This window comes from Lutjanus erythropterus, chromosome 18, assembly GCF_056507025.1.
Source record: "Lutjanus erythropterus isolate fLutEry1 chromosome 18, fLutEry1.hap2, whole genome shotgun sequence".
NCBI lineage: Eukaryota > Metazoa > Chordata > Actinopteri > Lutjaniformes > Lutjanidae > Lutjanus > Lutjanus erythropterus.
Window position 1 is genome coordinate 1,071,169 of NC_139334.1, and position 24,379 is coordinate 1,095,547.

Below are 24,379 nucleotides of genomic sequence, written 5' to 3' on the forward strand. Positions count from 1 at the left end.
TTGGTAATCATTAAAAAAATACTTAATATAAATATATGAAATGTTTTAATTTAATCAGAATGTAACTGTGTCTCTCATCACCTCTGATATAATATATAATTTATAATTATTTATTACACAAACTAATGATAAAATCATAGCATTACTAATACTTAGTAAATATAATTAACTATCATTTCATTGTGTGTTAACAATGAAATGACTATTAACTTGAGTTTAATTAGCTATCAATTTATGATTTATTAATCATTTTAAATATTCTTACACTGCAGAGTGTGAACTTTTGCACCTTCACTGTTGAATACTTTGCACATTCCTGCACAAAACTGCCCAGCTGTACTGTACATACTGTATATGTATTGTAATATTTTATTGTCAACTATTTCCTATTTATGCTTCTTGACTTGCAGTTTTTTTTTTTTACCTTTCTTTATATTATTCTACCTACTATGGTTATTGTTATGGACCAAGGAAAATTGCTCATATAAGCAAACCTACTTGGCGATATTGATTACCTGATTCTGGTTATCTATCTATTGACAAGGCAGGAATCAGTTTTTTAAAGTAAGCAATGGCCCTTTTGCTGTGGCACAGTTTTCACTACAGTCCACTAGAGGGCAGCAGTCTACATGTTCAACACAGAGAAGAATTTATTTGAGTTCACATACCATCATGATAATTTATTCAGTTACTGTAGTCACTGTAATATGCAAGCATTATGTTTTGCAGTTCTGCTCATGCTCTCATGATAAGGACATTGTAGGACAAGAAATCTCTAAAAGTGCTTGGGATATAAATCCAAATATAAACCATGACTTTATTATTTCCATGATGTCAATCTGCTGATGAAGCTGTTGTTTCCCAAGTCAAGAATTAACTGTCAAGCTCAAAAGCCATTTCTTGTAAGTTTATTTCTTGTAATGTCAGCAGGAGTCAGATATGTAGAACTTGTTACAAAATATAACCTGGTATATGTGTGTGATGTATGTGGACATTCAATTCAAATAAAGCTCTTAATTATTTGTTTGTTTGATTTTTGTTTTTTCAAAACTCACTGAATGTATTCAACATTAACATGTGGAAGAAAAGAGAAAAGACAAGTAAAAGTAACACCACACTATAAAAATACTCCACTGTCCAAAAAAAGATCAAAAAGTACAAATATTAAGGCCTACTTAAAGTATCAAAAATAATTTGACGACAGAATGACCCCTCAGAACATTATGTCACATTATTTGTCAGATTATTATCACTGATGCATTTAGGTGTTTTTTTTACTGTTTCATCAGGCTGAGTTAGAAATCATTTTAACTGGGCTACTTGAGTATTTTGGTAGTTCAGTTTAGAACAATGCAGTGGTAGTAAGCAACTAAGTAAATTTACTCAAGTACTGTACTTAGGTAAAATTTTGAAGTACTTGTACTTTGAGTATGTCCATTTTCTGCTACTTTATACTTTTACCACTACATCAAAGTGGGAAATAGCTATTTTTACAGCAGTTCACTTATTTGATAACTTTACTAGTAGTACCAGTACTTCAAGAGTTACTTTGATAAAGAGATTCAGTTAATTAATACAAAGTAAATGATGGGTTGTTACTAGACTTGCACCGATTTCAACTTTCTTAGCCGATTCCGATTTCCGATTTTTGAGGGGTCTGACCTACCGATTCCGATTTTGGCCGGTTCCGATTGTCAGTCTTTCTAAAAACTGTAATTGACAGCATTCACAAACATTTTTGCAATTTTTCTTGACACACTGACTATTAAATATTAATTTAATACTTTCTCCAAAATCATCCAGATTACAACCAGGCCTTATTATAATTTTATATTAAGATTATGAATTGGGTGAACGTGATCTCGCGAGATCGCGGGATTTCGCGGGACGCGATTTCACGTGATCTTTTGTGGAAGCGGATGTAAACAAACCGGAGACTAATGCGGTGCAACAGTTTGAAGTAAAACTTTGCCGTGAGAAAAACAAACACAGAAGTTAAAGGAGTCTGGATGAGAAAATGTTTGAGGAAACACATCAACACAGGTTGTTTATTCTTCAGCCAGAACAGGAGGTGAGATTTTAACTGTCCCTCTGTGAACAGCAGTCTGCTGCTAGCTTGCTAGCATTAGCCTGAAGTGCGAGAGCGTTTACGGCTGTTTTGCGACACTGTCAGCTGCTCTGTCTCGTTGTAGACTGTCTGTCTTCTCTTTATCCAGTTCTTGTAATCTGTTGCTTACACCAGCTTCAAGCAAGCATGTGTCTTGAGTGTGTAGCTTTTATCAGCGCTGTGTTGACGTCACGGTCAGTTTGTCTACTGCGCGCATGACGTGACCATCCTGCAGAACATGTGTGTGACCATGACGGGCACAGAACCGGATTTGTGACGCTGACCGGCAGGTCACCGGTCAAAGCCAGTCACGTGAAAACCGGCCCGATTCCGAGCATTGCCGATTAATCGGTGCAAGTCTAGTTGTTACAGATAGAAAATACTTAATTTATACTCTGGGGAAATTCACAAGCTAATCCAGCAGTATACAAAATGTTTAAAAAAATTAGTGATGTATATAATGACATATTAATGATATTTATCTCTGATCTATAGCTTTCTACAGCTAGCTGCCCAATAAATCTTGTGAATGAAGTTAAGTATTAAGTAACATAAAACAATATTTAAGCTAAATACTTAAAATTCTTAAAAAAAAAATGTTTAAGCAAAATACTTAAAACTGTACCTAAGTAGTCTTCTTGAGTAATTCAAGACTGACTATAGTCATCAAATGTTTTTGATTTAGGCGCAGTCTACTAAGCCTATTTCTACTAGTTAAAGGGATAGTGTGAGTTTTTTTTTATGCGAGGTACTCGTCTATATACCATACCCACAGTTTGTAGAAGCAGCGGCATTTTAGTATTTATTTTTAACATCTAAAAAAGATCTACCTAAAAGAAAAAAATCAACATCAGTTTAAGTGTATGCTATATTTAGAATATTTTCACTTGCCCTCACACTGCCTTTTCCAGCAGGAAACCACCATTATATACACCAAATACTGCTCTCTTCAAAATCACCAGACTCCCTACAAAAACAGTAATTTTTTCCTGACAGAGTGCAGAAGTCGTGGACCTGCCGCTTCCTCGACGCTTCAGTCTGTTAGTGTTATTGTGTGATCTAAGTGAATCCAAAGTAATCCTTCAAAACACCAAATAAGACGAACAAAGTAACCGAGCTAGGCAGGATTAGAACAGCAAGTCCTATGTTCTGCAAGGGAAAATTACTGTTTTTGTCAAAGGAGGATGGTGGCTTTGGACATAGCAATATTTGCTTTACATAACTGTGGTCTTTTGTCAGAAAATGCTGTATGATGGCAAAGTGAAAATACTGATAAACTGATACTGATTTTTTTTTAGGTTTATCTGCTCATCCTGTCCACAGCAGTTTATTGCTTAACTTGTGAGCCCTGCTGCTACTAACTGGGCGTGTGGCTGCTATCTGCTGTAGATATTACACTGAATATGGAAGTACTTCAACCTGATTCAAAAAATCTGAAAGGCTCCATATCCCAATCTTAAATGAAAATTCATTGTTTATTAAATAAATAATACAACAATAAACATACATACGATATAATACAATAGAAAAAACACTAAGTATAGGTCAGACTTAGGGAAAAGCAACAACATCGCTGCTGCTGTTGTGAAGCCAGCCTCACTCCTTCCTCACCTCCTCCACATGTCTCTGGATTGGGCCTCTTGTTCCCCACGCCTTGTGGGCCGTGGACCGGTTCATATAAATAGGCCACAGTCAGCTGTGATAGTGGACCGAAGAGCGGACGGAATGTGCGCCGGCAACATGACCTCTTCATTAATGTGGGGGCTGCTGCTCTGCTTCATTGGCATCCTGGCACCGGGAACTCTGGGAGCTGTCCCACAGTTTGGGTCACACGACCGGAAGATTCACTCAATTAGTCCTTTAATCCCACGAGCGTCCCCGCAGGTCCCCCCGAGGGTCAACCAGCGCCTTGAAGGCGTCAGATCCATTGAACAGACCTCTGACGACGCACCGGGCGCTCAAAGTTTTCAGGAGGTCCAGCTGGGTGATTACGCAGCCCGGGGCTTCCGCCAGGGGCAGCGGGGGCAGCGGGGGCAGCAGCAGGGTGCCGGGGGAGCTGCCAACAACTACCTGACGCAGGACAGACGGAGGACTGACAGTGGAGGTTGGTTGGTAGAGGTTTTGTGTCCTATATATTCGCTAACAACAGCCATTCACCTGCTGTGTGTCTCACCTCAGCCGTGGCTTCCATGCGTTGGTCATGGCTTTGACAAATTTGTGAAATTTGGCGCAAAATAGAACCTTTTGTTTTTATTTTTTTTATTAATGTACATATTGACATGGAATAGTGAGATAAATCCGGGTGTTACTGGTGATATTAATGAAGGTTCTGGTTATCAAACAGAGTCAGCGTGCTGTTAAAGGCTCTGCCACATTAAATATAACGGAACCTTAAATAGCATAATTGGTAACACCTGTTTATTATCATCATGTCAATATGGCTGCTGTAAAAAGTTCTGTTAACAACTTAAACTTCTGCTTCATCATCCTTTTCTTCTTCTTCTTCTTCTTCTTCTTCTTAGACTATTATTATAGTTACAGTATTATTGTAATTAGGGGCAACATAGCTTATGAATAATATCCGTTATTTTACACTCCGTTGTGATTTACAATAGATATTACGATAAACGTTTCTTTAGAATAACATATCATAAATTCTCAAGTAGTGCAAACATATAATAACCTTATAGAATACAATGAATTGCTGTAGATTCCATCGCCCAGCAGAAGGGCTGGGCGATATGAGTGTAATCTATAACAATATTTTTGACCAAATACCTTGATAAAAATTAGATTTTTCCAGCAATATGGATAAATGTAGGTAAAGGCAAATAATAGAACAGCTATAACAGTTTGGTAAGTTCAGACAATGGCATCATTGTAAAGCGTCCTTCAAAAACCAGGAAAAGACAACACTTAGGCCTGTGCCATATCACCATAGAAAAAATCTTAGTTAGTATCAGTATTAGTATTTCATATCATGATATCGATATATTATCAATATATTGCCTAGCCCTAATTTATAATAGTAGCAAAAACTGACTAAGTTAAAATTGTGTTGTTATTTTTCACCGTCATAATTGAAATATTGATAGTAATTTTATAATTATATTATAGATATGATGATACACGCCATTCAGGTCCCCCAAAACTGAAACCACCTTGCTCTTACAAAACATCTGAATTATGCTATATAATTACATCAGTAAATGTGCATATGGTAACACTATCTATGATACCCATGTCTATAATGCATTATAGATACACTTATAATTCATTATAATCTGCTTATAGTGTATGATTATAGTTATAAGTCATAAATATTAAATATAAGGCAATTTATAATGACTTATGAGGTACAGTATAATAATACTTCATATTTGCTGGTCACTCAGTGACTCAGTAATTTCACCTTAAGCACCCAGTGACCACTTAGAGCAACTTCTAATCACAAACAGTGATTGTAATGCATTATGCATTACAACTATGAGAATTATAATTCACTATGATTCTTGTAAAAAACAAATGTCAGTGAATGATCAGAAATTATGTGGTATTATGATACTTATAAGTCATTATGAAATGCTTTAAATTGAGTATTGTTATAAGGCACTGATATAATGAGTGCCTATAATTGTACAGTGCTATAAACACATTACAACACAAGTGTGCTTATTATGCATTATTGACATGGGCATCATAGAAAGTTTTACTGTGCATACAGTAAAGTAAGTTACAGTATACTATATGTGATGTATGTATACTGTATGTCTTCATCAGCAGCTCATAAAGCATGCAGCGTACTCACTGTCTGTGATACTCACATTCAAAAAGTGATGAAGCTTATAATCATGTATGAATGCCTGTCATGTTGCATCTCATTTTGCTAAAGTTAAACCACAGTAACCGGCCGCTCTAATGCTTTCCCCCTCTGCCTTTTCCGTTTCCCTTGGCAAAGCTGGTGACACTAATTCCAGGTTTTATGGCTATCAGCCTTCCCATCAGCAGCCGCTCTCACAGCTGCAACACAAAGCTGCACTATTTGCATCTTGGCAGCCCGCTCGAGACTCGCGTGGCTCTCCTGCATCCATCAGAAATGTAGCAGGTATTTAACTGTACCCATAACCAATGTGTTATCATTTAACTTCCAAAAGACAGTCCTTTTTGGCAAACTTGAAAGTGTCATACACATTTAAAGCAAAGCAAAGCAAAGTCCACTAACATTTGTTGCATAAAGTTTGTGCAGGGATGTGATTGAGAAGACCAGGAGATTTCCATTCTTACAAGTTGTGAGAGTTGTAGGACTGTATCTTCTATCCAAAAACACACTTTTAAGTTATTCATTACATCCTCTTTTAAACAGGAACAAGGTCCAACTGCAGAAACCGTCCTATCGACCTAGTCTTCATCATCGACAGCTCCCGCAGTGTGCGTCCTGCTGAGTTTGAAAAGGCCAAGGAGTTCCTGCAAGACACGGTGGACAGCTTGGAGATCGGCTCAGACGCCACGCGAGTCGGCCTCGTCAACTATGCCAGCACAGTGCAGATTGAGTTTCTTCTGAAGACGTATTTTGAAAAGTCTGCCCTGAAGCAGGCGCTGGCTCGTGTTGAGCCCCTCGCTTCGGGCACCATGACAGGCATGGCCATCAAGACTGCCATGGAGAAAGCTTTCACGGCGGAGGCTGGGGCTCGAGCTAGCTCCATGAACATTGCCAAAGTAGCCATCATCGTGACGGATGGGAGGCCCCAGGACAAGGTGGAGGATGTATCAGCGGCGGCTCGGGCATCTGGGATCGAGATCTACGCAGTGGGAGTAGACAGAGCTGACATGATGTCTCTCCGCCTCATGGCCAGCCCCCCACATGATGACCATGTCTTCTATGTGGAGACCTATGGTGTCATAGAGAAGCTCACTTCCAAATTTAGGGAAACCTTGTGTGGTAAGGATGATGATGATGGGAGTGGCGCAGTTGATGATTACGGACTAGGCCTAGATGGCAGAAAAGACGGTAATGGAGTAAATAATGAAAATGATGATAAAGGAAACAACGGTACGTCAGATCCGTCCTTTAAATTTCACCTGTGATTGTATGGGCAGCACCATAGAGGGAGTCTTCATTCTAAAGTCACCAGTCCTTGTCTTTGGTCTTAAGAACAAGTGATTTACTGCACTTGTTGTGTTTGAATTTCCCATAAAATGTGTTCACTAACTGTTGTCATGCAAATGGTGATAAAAAGCTGATGCAGTCAACATTAGACATGTACAATAAGTTGTGTACTAACCAATGTCACCGATTGATCTGCTAACTCAGATCAAATTCTACTACCTGAACACTTTAAAATGGTTGAAACCTGTTATGATGCTGCCTTTACTTTTCCCAGGGAGTGTGCTACTCTTTGCACTCTGCGCTGCATCTTGTGCCTTACGCTGCGTGCCCTGCTCAGTTACTTAAAGACATGCTAAGCTGTCCACGTCCATAATCTGGACTTTGGCAATCTCTGGCAGAATAGCCACTCATTCTGCACGGCAACTAAATTAGCTTGCACTAAATTTTGAAGAGAGCATATATTTTTCTAAATTTAAAAAGTTTTAAATTGGCCCCTGAATGCACAAAGTCTCTCAAAAACATTATGTTAAATTTAAATATACCACTCATAATAAAAAGAAAAACAATAGACCTGTTTAAATGAATAGTTTAACATTTTGGGAAATACACTTGATAATTTTCTTGCAGATAGTTTGATGACAAGAGTCCACACATAAGCCAGTAGCTGGTTCACTTAGCTTATCATAAATAAAGGAAACAGGGAAAACAGCTAGCTAACTCTGTCAGAAGTCACTTAAATGGGTGAAGAATTTTTACGTTTGGATTTTGTTAAACGCAACTAATGATGTGATGCATTTACATATTTTCCGATAAATGTAATATTTATGTTTAAAGTGGTGCTTATGCTTGTAGGCTACAGGAATGCTTGATCCAGCCCACCTGCTCATTGCCTTGATAAATTTGGGTGATATCAGAACTTGGAAAATAAGAATTAGGAGGGTTTCAAAATAAAGTTCTCAGATTATTCTGTACAGAGCCCCTCAAAAAGTCACAGTGGCAATTTCTTCAGAATCTCTTTTGCATTCCCCCGCAATAAGTTCTGCACTTTCTTGAAAAAAGCTTTATGTTTGTTCCCTTTTCTTTTTTTTTTTTTAAAATCCCTTGCAATATGTTGCGTTACTGTGTCATTAGGAAAGCTGGTTGAATGTTAAAAAAATGAATCCCACCCTGACCTTTTGGCAGCTCTGTACTTTTGAATAAAAAAGTAAAAATGTCATCTTAAAATCTCTTTTCAACTTTTGGTATCACCCAAACTAGTAAGGTAACCAGAAAGGTTAACCATGCTATTCATGCAAGTTTATCCCTGGTGTTGAACCGAGCTAAAATCATCACTGACTTGCAGTCATGTTCAACAAAGCTCTGTGTTTCACTGAGACCAACTTCTGTCCATCCACAACAGTGACGTCACTACCAAAGACATGCAATAATTGTAACAAGTGTATAAATTATGTTTGCATGGTCGGAACTGCATGGAGTCTTCTGTTCTAAAATTCAGATGGATAGATGGGTGATTTCAATTCAGAGTCCAGTGTAACATTTGAAAGTGAGAAATGGCCACTTCTCTTCCTTCACAAACAACAGGATTCAAATCAACAAAATGAATTCACTATAACATGACTATAGTTGAAGTACAGAGATCAAGCAAATTACTCTGCATGTGGGTCTGTAGAATTACAAAATTGCACAATTAATCAATGCATACTTACATCTTACTAACAGTAGTGTAACACAAAATTGTTGATTTAAATAAGCTTAAGCCAATCAGACATTAAAGTGTTTCTTTTCAGGTTTGGATCCATGTGCTCAGGGACACAATTGCCAGCACATTTGTGTCAACAATGGCAACTCATACAACTGCAAGTGTCGTGCAGGCTATGTCTTAAACCCGGACAAGAAAACATGCTCACGTAAGAATCTTTATCTTTGTCTAAATGTTTTTGTCCACTGTCTATGTCACAGAATCTTGTGTGTTTTTGCATGTTTCACTATCTGAAAACTACTGCTGAAAATGGTTGAACATGGCTAAAAGTTTGATTATGCTGATTGAATCTTGCAGAAATGTCTAACTTTTAGAATATTCAGTGAAAGAACTTTGACAAAACCTTGGAATTCCAAGTTCATAATCTCTGGAGGCTCTCTTTGGACATCAGTTGGGTAGGCGTTTTGTGGTGTGGGGACCCTGCATACCATCCCTTGTTACTGATGTTTTGGGTTGCCATAAATAGATCAGGACAGAGACTGTTGAGCACAAATTAAAAGAGCAGAACACGCTGAAGGCCTGGTCTGAAGAGGGGCACAGATTCTAAAAGTAACGATGGCCAATCAGAGACACCTTGTTAGGTGAAAGGGACAGGTGGTACAGTTCTAGAAACAAAAGGAAACGTATTATAGTTTGTCTTTTCTGCAGCTCCAACTCTTGATTGTGCATGAATGGGCCAGACAGCTTATGGAAGGAATTAAAGGGACAGTTCACTCCAGAATCAAAATTATATATTTTGTTCCCTGGCCTGTTGTGCTGTTTATCCATCTACATAGTTTTGGTGTGGGTTGCAGAGTTACGGTTATCTCCAAAACTCTGCAACCCTCTGCAACCCTAATCCTTTTGTGGAGTCATAATTCATTCAGATCTAACCACCGATACATGATTTTTTTTTCAACATTTTTACAGTCAGTGTGGCTCACTTTCCCAAAGATATACTTTTTTTCTGAAATCACAGAAAAAAACATACCTTGCCCCGACTCTAGACTGAACCAGAGGCTATGTCAGTCAGATTGATCACAGTATCAGATGTGAGCGTCTCTCTTTGCAGTTTCAGATGCATGTGCCCAGAGACATGACTGCCAACACATTTGTATCAACAATGGCGACTCATACACCTGCAGTTGTCGAGTGGGATATGTGTTGAATGCAGACCAGAAAACATGCTCACGTAAGATCATACATTTTCTCAGCAGATACTATTTGTAGCTTCTGAAATGACTAACTTGGCTGTGGCCGATTAGACTACAGGTGGTGTCTGTGCCTGCAAAGTGTCTGGTAACATTTGTTTTCAGAAATTCAATCAGGGAACCACAAAGACAATCACAAAAGGACCAAATGTTGCAAAACAACTACAAGGAGCCACAGAATGACCATAGAGGCATGCAAGACATTACAAAGAGACAAAACAACCAAAAAGAGATGAATATAGACCTCTATTTATGACAAAAGTCTGTGTAACATAACAAAGTTACTATTTAGAGATATTTATTTACCATTTCATATTAGAATATTTAAAGTTGTTTATTTTAATTAAAAAAAATAACTATCAGTAATGTATAGTTTATTTTTGCCAAGAACCAGGGCTTGATATATTGTGTGATATATATGACACATTTTTACTAATTTCCCAAATGGTGCCGCATTTCTTTGAATCCGCCCCCCAGTTTGGTTGCCTCTGTTTAAATGTTTCTTATACCCGCCCCTGGTCCAGGCTGCCACCTCACAAGCAGACAGTGAAAGTGCAAGTAGATCTCCTCTCCAAGTCAGAGGCTTGACTGACTATTATTGTTCAGCAAGTCAGCTAGTTTTATTGTTGCATCCCAACTGCTCCTTGGTGTTTTGAACCTGGAATTAGTGGGTTTTTCCTGCTGCCAACTTTTGGTTACGCACTGAGCCAAACTAAGCCATGCAGTTTAACCAAATTAAGCTGTGTGCAAATATGTAAAGAATGTACCCACAAAGTAAACAACCGCATTTCTATTTCTTTGCCACCTGTCCTGACATGTAGAGGGGTCAGTAAAGATTAGGCTTTTATGGAGGACATTGGTCTTATAGCAACAGCCCTCATTTGTTCATCACAGATCTGCAAAGTTTAGTAGTCAAATCGTACTTAAAGCCCATTTAAAGGGTGATTTGCACATGTATGAAATAGAAGTGACTCGAGGCTTCTTGACTTAGATTTAGTCAGATTAGTCTCTTCTCTGGTTCACGTATGATAAAATAAATTAAGCAACAGAAAGGAAAAAAAGCTACATTAAAAACCAGCCAAATACAGTAAAAATATAAACAACTCTCCCAATTCTGTATACAACCTAACTGTATATACAGTACAAATATAAACAAAAACAACTATACCAGTTCTACATACATGTGCCTAAAGACATGACTGCTAGCATAGTTGTGCTAGCAGTATCAGTCATAAATATGCAAAGATCAGTAGCAATATTATATTGAATGAAGGCCAGAGAACATGCTCACTTAACTTTTTATAGATTTGTTTGGTCAGTTCCTGTGTTATGCATGAGTTTCAATGTATCGTCCATATACTGTACATTGCAAGATTTTGTTGTTGAATTTGAGGTTTTCAGTAAATTCCAAAATAAGGACTTCATGTCAGATATGGGAGTTTTTTCTTTGCAGGTTTGGATTCATGTTCCCAAGGAAATGACTGCCAACATATTTGTGTCAGCACTGATGATTCGTACATCTGCAAATGTCGAATGGGATATGTTTTGAATGCAGACCAGAAAACATGCTCACCTAAGAACCAGGAATTTTCAGGTAGACCTCATACTTGTATGTTTTTTTGATGAAACAACACTTGTAAATATACATTGACTTGTGAGTCGGTGGTTGGGGTTTCTCCAGTCTTTTCGTGTTGTTGAAGTGGACTTGGAGCCTTCACTGCAGCCTATATAGGAACTACACCTTGAGGCACTTTCATACTGGCTTCTGCTTCAATTATGGTGGTTGGTGCTTAAATTTGTACAGATTCAGACACAGATCAGCTCTTGTGACTATGGTTGTGAGGCTGCCCAGAGTAGTCCACCACAGCTGGTTGCTGTCAGTCACATGAAGAAATGTTTTTTTTGTATGGGTTAAGTATCCAGGGACATGACTGGCAGCATATTTGATTTAACAAAGATGATTCTTACATCTGCAAGTATCATTTGTTGAATGCTAACCAGATGACATACTGATAGTAAGCACATTCTTTTAGTAGATTAGTGCAGTGCCTATTTGGGGCAGAGCTCCTAAGAGTGTGCTCGTCCATTCGTAATGTCTGTTCATTCGGAATTGGCCGACTGCTTGGCTCCCAGTGTTGTTGCTTGCACTGTTGTCCAGTGACACACCCGTTTGGAGTGTTTGCTCGTTTGCAGCAGGCCAGTTGCTTGGCTTGTGGTAGTGCTGCTTGCAGAATTCTTGAGAACCTCTCATCAGGTCTGGCTTCACACTTGTCACTGCATTCTCTTGGGTCCCCAACGATACATTTGCCAAGTCGATTGGATGAGCAAGTCTCAAAATAGGTGACAGACAGTTATACACACATACATGCATAGTAAGATGATGCAGCTACAGCAGAAATGACACCAAGTTTGGCATGATCACTCAGACATAATATTTACATATGTCCACTGAATGTGGTTGCAATGGCACTAAGTGTTAAGGAGATATGACACAACCTGAGTAAACTCTGAGGGCCTGCTATAACAAAACTATACGGAATATCAAAAATCTGGATTTTTGGTCTGGAAATGTAATATAAATGTAATATTCTGTACCAGATTTGCTGATGGCTGCTCAGAATTTGTAGGACAGTCTTTGTGTCTGAGATTTACAGTTCAAAAGTTACAGGCTTGACACACACTGACCAGAGTAAGCATCAACTGTAAAAGGAACAGTGATCAGTTAGAGGCTTCAACAGTCCTAGCTCTCCTTGACTGATGTAATGAGATGTTAGTTACATGTGGACATGTCTCTTTTCAGGTTCTGATCCATGTGCCCATGGACATGATTGCCAACACATTTGTGAAAGCAGTGATGACTCGTACTTCTGCAAGTGTCGGGTGGGATATAAGTTAAATGCAGACCTAAAAACGTGTTCACGTAAGAACTTGGACCCTATGATATACATGTCTTAGTGCAGTGTCATTGGTTAAAAGGTTTAAATAATTTGCGAGGCCATCTTTTGTTGCAGGTTTTTTGGTCTGTTCTGTTGGTGTGAGTGTTAGCTGTGTAAGTTTTTTTTTTCAGGTTTGGATACATGTGACCACGGACATGACTGCCAGCATATTTGTGTCACAAATGGTGATTCATACATTTGTAAGTGCCATGAGGGATATGTGTTGAATGCAGACCAGAAAACATGCTCACGTAAGAACTTGAATCTTATCTATGATGTGCATGTTTTATCTATATATTTCATATATATGTCAGGGTGCAGCATCTTTGGTTTCCCACAAAGCCTGTTATTTACTCGAGTAAATGTCAGAGAACCCAGTCTCTGGAGCAGTAAAATAGTTGGAGTACTGGTGTTTGCCAGAGGTGTGGACAGTCACATGACTTGGACTTGAGTCAGACGCCAGTCAACATTTGTTGACTTCAGACTTTAACGTGAGAAAATCAAAAAAGACTTCAACTGTAACATCTCAGTGACTCCTGACTTCAGTTGGACTTGAGCCTCTTAACTTGAAAATGCTCCCTTCAAGCCTAAAGATTGAGTTATTTAGGAAGTGTGCCACAAATCAATTCATTGTCTGAATCAACTAATGTTGGAGGTATTAATTCACAGCAAGTTGACACTTAATTCCCACATTGCTGAAACAAATCTGACAGCATCAAGTTGGAGAAGAAAACCATGAGGAGCTTACATTATGTTATTGAGAGCCCATTGGAAAAATGTATATTTTGTTCATGTACAAAAACTATGCAGTGGTCAGCAAAAATGAATTGCAATACACAAAACATTCACTGAAAATGGCCAGGTTGCTCGGTTGGTAGAGCATTTGTCCTGTGTAACAAGCAGCTGCAGCAGCCGTGGGTTTGACTCCCACCTACAGCCTTTGCTGCATGTCTATTCCCTGCTCTCTCTCCTCCTTTCCTGCCTTCACTTCAGCTGTCCTGTGTAAAATAAAAGGCATAAAAAAACCCAAATAATGTGGGTCTGAAAATTACAGATGGAGACACAACAACTTCCAACTTTGTTCAATATTTAAAGGTGCACAAAGAACAATAAGTCAAGGCTCTGTTGTTTAAATGGCACAACCTTTAATGATGAGTGGATTATAATTTGTTTAGGACGCAAAAGTCAAGAGTTTTGGGCTTAGGGCTTGACTTCAGATTTGTCAGTCTTTACTTGGACTTGAGTGCAAAGACAGCTTAGTTGTGACTTGCAAAAGAATGACTTGGTCCCACCTCTGGTGTTTGCTGCTCTGAAAGTTTAATTTGGATGGCAGCAGCTGGTGAAGAACTCTGTTTGCTGTGGACACACATACAATTAGGATGTTAGATTTGGATTTGATTGAGCAGGAAGCTGGGAGACTGGGACTAGTGCATTTACAGGTATGGAGCACATGGTCATGACTTAAACTGTAACTTGGTTGGTGCTGTCAGTTACCAGAGTGCGTGTCTCTTTTCAGGTTCAGGTACATGTGCTCAGGGACATGACTGCCAGCATATTTGTGTCAGTAATGATGACTCATACATCTGCGAATGTCACGAGGGATATGTGTTGAATGCAGACCAGAAAACATGCTCACGTAAGAATTTGGGTGTTATGTTATATACTTGTTTAAATGTAGTAAGAGGCACTGAGTATTTTGACATGGACTTTATACATCTGTGATCAATTCTGGCAGATCATTAGCTTAACCAAGGAAGTTAGTTGTGGATTTTAGCTGTGGAAGTGTCTCTTTTCAGGATCAGATGCATGTGCCCCGGGACATGACTGTCAACATATTTGTGTCCAAAATGGTGATTCTTACCTTTGCATGTGTCATGAGGGATATGTGTTGAATGCAGACCAGAAAACATGCTCAAGTAAGAACTTTAATTTTTTTTGTTTTGTTTTAAGTTGAGCTATTTGATAAGCATTTTCTTGTACAGAGTCAGGTGTTCCACCAAATTCCAACATAAGATGTAATTGAACAAATGCTGCAAAAGTGTTGTCAAATGGTGCACAATTTGGGTGCACAGTAAGGCGCAATACGCAAAGTGGTTGTATTTAGTCTCTTAATACATCTTAGGAATGTTTTGGGTGTAACATGAATGAAACCAATTACAGCGTCATCTCCCATTCCCTTTAAGAGCCAGATGCATTGCTATGTAAATGATGGATTCAACGAGCTGAGAAGTGAACAGAGATGCTCAGTTGATCCATTGGTTGTGATACCAGATCATAAAAATTACAAAAATAACTCTCGTATTAATAGTAGATGGGCTGCTGGTGGATGAAATAGGATGGAGTGTCCTAACTGTGTGTGTGGACTTACTTACTTACACATGATATGAGTGACAAAAGAATGACCACTGTGACATTACAGCGCACATGGGGAGGTTACTACAGCAGGTTTATTATTGAAAGACGCCTTTCTTATCAATGAAATAAATTGACAAAGACGACACAACACACAATAAAGAAATCACATCAACATCATTTAGGTGATCATTTAATGATCTGAAGATTTAGGTGTCATTTCTATGCCCATAATGCCACTGTCGCAAATATTGCAAATAATTAAGCAGAAAAACTAAAATCTGCATTTATAATCCAACAGGACAGAGGGAGCCCTCCAGAGGAAATACTCTTTTTTAGGTAACTGTGATAAAAATCTGAATTTATACGGCTGCTTTACTCCATACAGTTTCACTATGTGAACTGCGACTTTGTGTGTGTTTGAGAGACATTTTGGATGTGTAGAGGAACACAGAACATTAAGTATCAGATCCTGACTTATGCTGTCAGATTTAAACAATTCATTGAAGTTACAGATCTGTGTGTAAATGGCATAGTGTCTCTCTCTTATTCACACACAGCTTCATCCTACTCCACCCACCTGCAATCATCTGCTATTGATCAGAATGTTTATTTTTATAACCCATGGATTAACTGCAGAAGCAGAGTATACTTGTGTTGTAAACTCAACTATGGAGGCTCATCTTACTAACTGTGACTGTTAGTAACTGTGACATTGCCTTTGGACCAGGTTTTTGTTGGTCAATGGTGCAGTTGCTTTCTACTGCCTCAAGATATCAATGCACCAGCAATATACCTGACCACACATTATTTTTAGACCAATGCACCTATGGGCACACAGATTGGCGCAAGTATATTTGCTACTCACATAATATGGGTGCTGGGTGAGAAAGTGACAATTGCGTTGAACAGAAAATAGCAATGTCAGCAAAGGCTGCCATTAATGGTTATTTTCATAGTTGATTAATCAGTCAGTTATTTTCTTGATTGATTGATTAATAGTTATTTGCCTATAAAATGTCAGAAAATTGTGAAAAATGTTGATCGCTGTTTCTCAAATTGACACCCTCTAGAACTTGAAACTCAAAGTTTAGGACTTGGGACTTGAGTGCAGATAATTGAGACTTCCTTGCAAACTGCAAAACAATGATTTGGTCCCACCTTTGGTATTTGCTGCTCCAAGCGTTTAATGTGCACAGCTACAGTTTGATAGTTGGGAGAAGTTGGGAGACTGGGACTGATGCACCTACAGGTAGCACATGGTCATGACTTTAACTGTAACTTGATCTGTGCTGTCTGTTACCAGTGTAAATGTCTCTTTTCAGGTTCAGATGCATGTGCCCAGGGACATGACTGCCAACATATTTGTGTTAAACATGGCAGTTCTTACCTTTGCATGTGTCGTGAGGGATATGTGTTGAATGCAGATCAGAAAACATGCTCACGTAAGAACTTCAGTTTTCATTTTAACAGTTTGATACAGATGTTGTGCACAAAGTGTCAGATATATTGCATCAAATTCCATTATTGGATGTACTTGACGAATACTCCAAAAGCAATTTTATACAGGATATAAAAAAATAATGATGCAATATTGTTTGCCAGGAGGAATGGTTGAGTGTAAAGTGTAGGTTAGAACAAATCTGGACCTTATGATAATGTTGTCTTATTATAAGTGTGTATGAGTAAACAAGGCAGAATAAGGCATCTGATTAATTTCCATAATTTTTTTATTAATGTTGACTCATCAGAAGCTTCATAACAGGCCAGAGATTAACTGATTGAATGTTAGGCTGCGTTAACTGTGAATTTTAGCTGTTGGAGTCTCTCTTTTCAGGTTCGAATATATGTGCCCAGGGACATGAGTGCCAGCATATATGTGTCAAAAATGACGATTCTCACCGTTGCCTGTGTCATGAGGGATATGTATTGAATGCAGACCGGAAAACATGTTCACGTAAGAACTTGGACCGTACAATATACATGTCTTAGTGCAGTGTTGTTGGTTAATGAAAAAAATGCTCGGTTAATGGCAGGAAGAGGTTGAAAGCATTTGGCGAGGCTATTGTTTTTTTCTGTTTTTTTTTTTTGCGTATCTGGAAGGTGTGAGTGTTAGCTGTGAAAGTGTCTCTTTTCAGGTTTGGATACATGTGAGCAGGGACATGACTGTCAGCATATTTGTGTCACAAATGCTGATTCATACCTTTGTAAGTGCCGTGAGGGATATATGTTGAATGCAGACCAGAGAACGTGCTCACATAAGAACTTGAATTTTATTGTACTTATATTTTATATGCATGTCAGGGGGCTGTGTCGTGGGTTTCCCTCAAAGTCTGAACCCATTCTCTGGAGCGTCAAAAATGCTTTAAGGATTGGTGTTTGTGACACGGGTGGACATGCATTCGAGTTCAACTCAAGTCACAAATTTGATGACTTGACTTGACAAAATTGGAAGACTTGCAAGTCAACTTGGACTTGAACATCTTCAGTTGGGGAAATGATACCAAAGATAAATTTTGTACGAAACTATGCAGTCTCAACAAAATAAAATTACAGTTTATAAAACGTGGGTCAAAAATGAAATTAGTTCAGAAATTGGCTCTCTTGACTTGGGACTTAACTTGTGATTGAATGCAAAGGCTTGAGACCGACTTGTGACTTGCAAAACAATGACTTGGTCCCACCTGTGGTGTTTGCTGCTCCAAACGTTTTATTTGGACAGCAACAGTTGGTGAAGCCCTGTACTCAGCTGTTTGTGTATGTGTATGTGACCGCTTTGAATGTCTCCTTTCAGGTTCAGAGACATGTGCTCAGGGACATGGCTGCCAACATATTTGTGTCAGCAATGATGACTCGTACATCTGCAGATGTCATGAGGGATATGTGTTGAATGCAGACCAGAAAACATGCTCACGTAAGAATTTGGGCTTTATCATTAGATTTGATATGCATACCAGAGGACACTGTCTGTTGTTATTATGGTTCCTACTTATACAGTTGTATATACGTCACCAAGGGAGTAAGCTATGGATTTTAGCTGTTCAAGTGTCTCTTTTCAGGGTCAGATGCATGTGCCCAGGGACATGACTGCCAACATATTTGTGTCAAAAATGGAGATTCCTACCTTTGCCTATGTTTTGAGGGATATATGTTGAATGCAGACCAGAAAACATGCTCACGTAAGAACTTGAATCTTATCTATGATGTGCATGTTGCGGTGCTTCAGGTTTCCCTTGTTATAAAGAGATTAGGTTGGACCGTAGTGAATTCATTTTGTACAGAGGATGGGACACCTTATCTCTATAAACAAATATCTGCAAATGAATACATATTCTTTTTAAAAAAAAGAACCGACGGGTTTTGACAATTCGGTCAATGCATTCTGCCTCTTTTAATCTCCACCAAGACTGTTTACCTGGATGCAACCAAAGCCCACTCAAACGTGATTGGTCAGTACTACTCGGACTTCACATGGACTACAAATGGAAACCAAGACATGTCAAATACCAAAATCTCACTCTCAAAATCAAATCTTGTCCCTTGCCTACAGATCCCGAAGATATCTGTTTATGGACATTAGGTTCCCACCAAATTAAGTTTTTCTTAGTAGGTGTGTGGTATTGATGTTTGTCAGCACAGCCCTAAGGTGCCAGTTGGACAGCTAGAATGGAAGAAACACATCTTTTGTGGTTTGTTGTAGATAGTTTAAAATTGGGACGTTATTTTAAATAGGTAGCAAGTTGTGTTTCAAGGGGCCAAAATGTGCAGATGGTATTCTGTAGCATGTTGTAGCAAAGTGACCTTGCGGACAAACCACTTAAAAGTCTGCACAGTTACAGCAAGTTGGAGGGATGTGGATGTCTGCATAGGGCCTTTGCGTACGCCATCTGATGATGAAATTTATGTCATGTGGACTCTAGCAACTCTCTCAGACTTACAGATGCAGCAAGCATCAAGTCTGATATTTGGGAGACATAGAGTGGCATCGACATTGAGAGGAACAATGGCTCCAAGAGTCTAAGTCCTGCTTGCATGATGTCATGAGATGTCATATTACATGTGGACATGTCTCTTTTCAGGTTCTGATCCATGTTCCCTTGGACATGATTGCCAGCACATTTGTATAAACAGTGATGACTCATACATCTGCAGGTGTCAAGTGGGATATATATTGAATCCAGACAAGAAAACATGCTCACGTAAGAACCTGAAAGTTCTTTGTATCTTAGGTTTGCTTCAGAGTCCATTAGTGTAAATGCTTGTCCATAATAACCCACCATAGGTTAGGGCCCTTTGATTGATGTAAGTTAAGACAGTCAGCTGTGGAAGTGTTTCTTTTCAGGTTCAGGTACATGTGCCCAGGGACATGACTGCCAACATATTTGTGTCAGCACTGACGACTCGTTTGTCTGCAAGTGTCGAATGGGATATGTGTTGAATGCAGACCAGAAAACATGCTCACGTAAGACCTTGGGCCTTTCTAAAAGATATAATGTCTCTTTTTGGTACAGTGTAGTAGACTTCCCTATAATCTCACTATGTTATTTTCTTTATTTTAAGTTATGTTATGGTTTGGGAACCATCTAGGTCTTTGAACTTTTGAGAGGCCAGTTGAAGGGTTCTCAATGGGTCAAGAGCTTCTTTGACTGATGTGTTTAGCTAAGTCAGATGTGGAAGTGCTTCTTTTCAGGATCGAATGTATGTGCCCAGGGACATGATTGCCAGCACATTTGTGTCAACAGTGATGACTCATATATCTGCAAGTGTCATGTGGGATACGTATTGAATGCAGACCAGAAAACATGCTCACGTAAGCACCTGATTTGTTTCAGTATACATATGATGTATTTAGAGGTGGGAACTCTAAGACTCAAGTCACAAATTTGATGACTTTAGACTTCTAGAAATCATAAAAGACTTGCAACTCAACTTGGACTTTCACAAATTAATTACTTCTGACTTCACTTGAGCCCGATGATCAAAAAACTTGTATTTAAAAAGCGCGCCATGAATTAATCAATATCCCTTCATTTCATGAATCAGTCAACATTAACATTACTCATTCCCATCAAGTCAAGACTTAATTCCCCAGTTTGACTTTGTTTGGACCAATCCAACAGCAGGAGAGAATCATGGGGAACTAATGTTATGTCACAGCTCCAGTTGGAAATAATGATAACAAAGATAATTTGGTTCAAAAACTATGCTGTGTTCAACAAAAAATGAATTGCAGTAAGCAAAACATGCAGGTTGAAAATTACAAAGACACAACAGCTTAGAACGTCGTTCGACTTTTGAAGTTGCACAAAGAACGGTGAATCAAGGGTTCTGTTGTTCGAATATTACATTTGTTGAGAAGTGCATTATGACTTGTTTAGGACTCAAAACTCAAAGTCGACTTGGAACTTGACTTTGGACTTGCCTGTATTGAAATGATTTGGGACTTGACTTGGGAATTGTGTGCAAAGTCACTTACTTGTGAGTTGCAAAACAATGACTTGGTCCCACCTCTGATATTTGTGTTTGGTGTTTGGGTGTGGCCCAGCATCAGATATTCCCCTAACACCACATTTGGAGCTTCAAACCATGGTTCATCAGAGCAACAAAAGCCTTAACGGAAGAGTAGGAGCTTGTGAGGAAGTTAGTCTTGTAGACACATTGCATTTTTTGTGAAAATTGTCTTCCATTTCTGAGGTCAGTATGAATAAGCAGGAGGTAAAGAGACTGGGAACGTTGAACTCTTTTGGCCACAGGGCTGAGGCAACCACTTCTTTTAAAGGGAACTGTGACCAAAGGCCCTTCAAGAAGCCAATTGATTGTCTTTGATATCACAAGACGGCATCACTGAGGTGTGAACTTTTCTTTTCAGGTTCAGGTTTGGATGCATGTGCTCAGGGACATGACTGCCAGCACATTTGTGTCAACAGTGGGAACTCTTACATCTGCAAGTGTCAAGTGGGATACATGTTGAACTTGGATCAGAAAACATGCTCACGTAAGAAACTTCTTCCTTTCACATAAACACTGGTGTAATCCCTCAAGATGTTTCGTGGTATTTCATAGTAGACTCAACAAGAGCTGCTTTTCCACTGGTATTGTCTCTTTTCAGGTTTAGATGCATGTGCTCAGGGACATGACTGCCAGCACATTTGTATCAACAATGGTGATTCATTCAACTGCAAGTGTCGAGCGGGATATGTGTTGAATGCAGACCAAAAAACGTGTTCACGTAAGGATACATTTTTCAACATATATAGTGGTATCTGTGTATTAAGACTATCAAGAATTCATATTTTGAATCAATTTTTGCCTCAGGAATTTGTCACCTAACCAAAGTGAACTGTCTTGTATAACTGTTGTTGAGCTTAGCCAGAATTGGCTCTAATTTAGCGAAAGGTGTGGCACACATGGACATGATTTTCATGAGTCCTCAAAGGAACTATGAGCAATGAAGTTTCAACAGCTGGCCAGTGGCTTCATGAATGGTGCTATGGTAATTGAAGGACTTTCTCAAAGAAGGGTTGGACCATGTGCTTGACTTGACAAGAACCATTCTCCAACCAAAACTATGCAAGACAATTTAAGGTGAGATGTTAGCTATTTTTTTTTGATTAGTAATGATACACAATCCAACATAGGATTCCTTGGTAGTAGGCTTGACCAAATTCCTTCCTTTATGCTCAGACATGTAAATTTCAGATCACTGCTGCAGGTCCAGCTCCAGGATTTTGGTCAAGCCTATGGCACTGATAGGGTGCTTTGCCTGTGTCTATAGATTAAGACAACTTTGATTTTAATTGTTATTACGTCTGTCTTTTTGCATTCTTCAGTTGTGGAGAGGTCTGCAGTTGAGAGCAACCAAAGCTACTGTGTCAACAAGCAATACTTCAACTGATCCATCCATTTACAGCACAGTTTATAGGACATAACCATGTGCTGCTGGATTATGTACCAAGAGGTTTGGTCCAAGTAAAGGACCCAGAAAATGGTTGTAATGGATTTACCTGTTATCTTGTGTTTGTTTGTTTTTAGTGAATTGGTATTGAATGTATTTTTGGGTTTATTGCTCAAATGATTATTAATGTGTCCTCTTTAAAGCAATCCACACCTGACCTTTAGACACTCTTTGTGATTAAATAATTGAAGTGATATTTTTAACATATTTTCAAATCTCATTTACCTAAAGAAAACTCGTGATTGTACCTGATCTCTGCTCTATTGTTCAATCAGTATCATTATGCTTATCTTCTCATTTAAAACAACGCCTAACCTTCATCTGATTCTGTCACCTCCAAAATGTTCTCATAGTGAACATCAAAACAACTCATTGGGGCTTTCAGAAAAGTTTGTGTCGGTCCATGAAGACGAACATAAGATGGGTTGTGTTGTAGTCAAATGTATTTGTATTACAAACAAGTATTATAAAAGGTTACACTAAACATTGTAAAAGATAATTCATATGATCTGACTCTCTCCATATTTTCTCATTCTTTCAGAGGAAATGAGAAGTGAAATAACTCAAGATGCCTGCATGTGTGAAGCTCAGATTGTGTTCCAGAAAAAAGTACAGTCCACCATTCAGGATCTGAGCAGAAAACATATCCTTTTTGATTAAAAGGCTTAGAAGGATCCAGTTTGAATTAGAGGTAACATTTAAAAATTATGATCATTATGTGAGCGAAATATCTACTTTATATTTTGTGCCTCTAAAATGTTTGTCTCTATGCTCAGCTTTGGCAGCTGATATAAACTTTGATTTATCTATTTTTAGACAGAAAGCCGAATCTGAATCTGAAGTTTCAGTCTGTCGAATTGCAAAGTGCATTTTATATATTTTATAACTTTTAAGCTCCATTTCCTTGACTGTCTGTTCACTTGATGAACTTTCAAACAAAGTGAACCTGATTGAGGGCCAACAGCAGTATTAAGAAGAGCGATGAAGAAAACGTACAGGAGTGTATCACATTTTTTTGATCAGCTGAAGTCATCAATGACCCTCAGCATCTCTTAATGTATCAGTAAAAATGTGTTTGATTTGGTTGAGGTCTGCATGGTATTGTTGTAATGGTAGCATTACTGTTTTGCATTGTAAACCTGTATTTGGCATTCACAACACTTTTATCAGTTGTTACAGTAAAGTCAGGTATAACTGGTGTAAATGTTTACATATACCTGTATATTTTTTAAAAAGCTCCTGACAGTGTTGAACAAGCTATTGAGTTGAGACTCAAACTTTGCAAGAAAACTGGGGAAGTTATAGAATAAAGGTGCAAACTTATAAAAAAAAATGTTAAACATGTTAAGAGTTTACTTTCAGAATGAATATTTTTTGTGGAGAAGGTGCTGTACCATGTCCTTGTTGTGTATTTACTTCTGTGAGAGCAATTCTTGCTCAGAGTTCTTATGTTCTTGGTAGAACACAAAGTCTCCATCCATGACCACAACACAACAACTAATCTCTTATACAACAAGTGTATTGTTGTTATCCTTTTGATTGCAGCACTATTACACAAAGTCTGATCCAATTAGCTCATGGCAATGATAAGTCACAGTGAATTATTATAATCCTTTCCTTTGATACCTGAAATATTCCAGCAGTAATTATTTTTGTTTGTAACAGCCAGATGCAATTGTTTTTGGGGGAGAAGGAAAACTGTTTAGGGATTTCAAAGCTTTTTTTTAATGCACTAAGCTTGAAACCATGGGATTTTGAATTAAGGTCCAGTCCATTTTTTTAACCAATTAAAACAGAATTTCACTGTACTTTCATCATACAGTACACACATGTATTGTGTTTTCTACTTTGCCCTTTGCCATGGAACGTGTGAAACAAAGTGAAATGAGTATTTGTGCTGTTGGGGTCTTTGTGTAAACTGACAGTGCTGTCCATGACATATTTGGGTGTTTTGTGATAGAAAAAAAAAACTT

At 38.5% G+C, this 24,379-nt stretch overlaps 1 protein-coding gene across 2 annotated transcripts; it reads left to right on the forward strand.

Annotated features, from left to right (window-relative positions):
* Positions 1–3,727: 3,727 nt before the first annotated feature.
* LOC146310415 (uncharacterized) lies at positions 3,728–24,119 on the forward strand. Of its 2 annotated transcripts, none has more exons than XM_084742830.1 (22): positions 3,728–4,211; positions 6,066–6,212; positions 6,471–7,157; positions 9,002–9,121; positions 10,025–10,144; positions 11,617–11,757; positions 12,964–13,083; positions 13,231–13,350; positions 14,616–14,749; positions 14,883–15,015; positions 16,777–16,896; positions 17,289–17,408; positions 17,590–17,709; positions 18,246–18,365; positions 18,511–18,630; positions 19,531–19,650; positions 19,794–19,913; positions 20,142–20,261; positions 21,327–21,446; positions 21,561–21,680; positions 22,948–23,049; positions 23,327–24,119. In XM_084742830.1, exons 1-22 carry the CDS (start codon positions 3,728–3,730, stop codon positions 23,377–23,379), a joined length of 3,561 nt encoding a protein of 1,186 aa, XP_084598956.1. In that variant the 3' UTR covers positions 23,380–24,119. The 2 variants fall into 2 exon arrangements, with proteins under 2 accessions (XP_084598956.1, XP_084598955.1); XM_084742829.1 differs by having other exon boundaries at positions 14,616–14,735; positions 14,896–15,015; positions 18,246–18,366; positions 18,506–18,630; positions 21,321–21,446.
* The last annotated feature ends 260 nt before the right edge of the window (positions 24,120–24,379 follow it).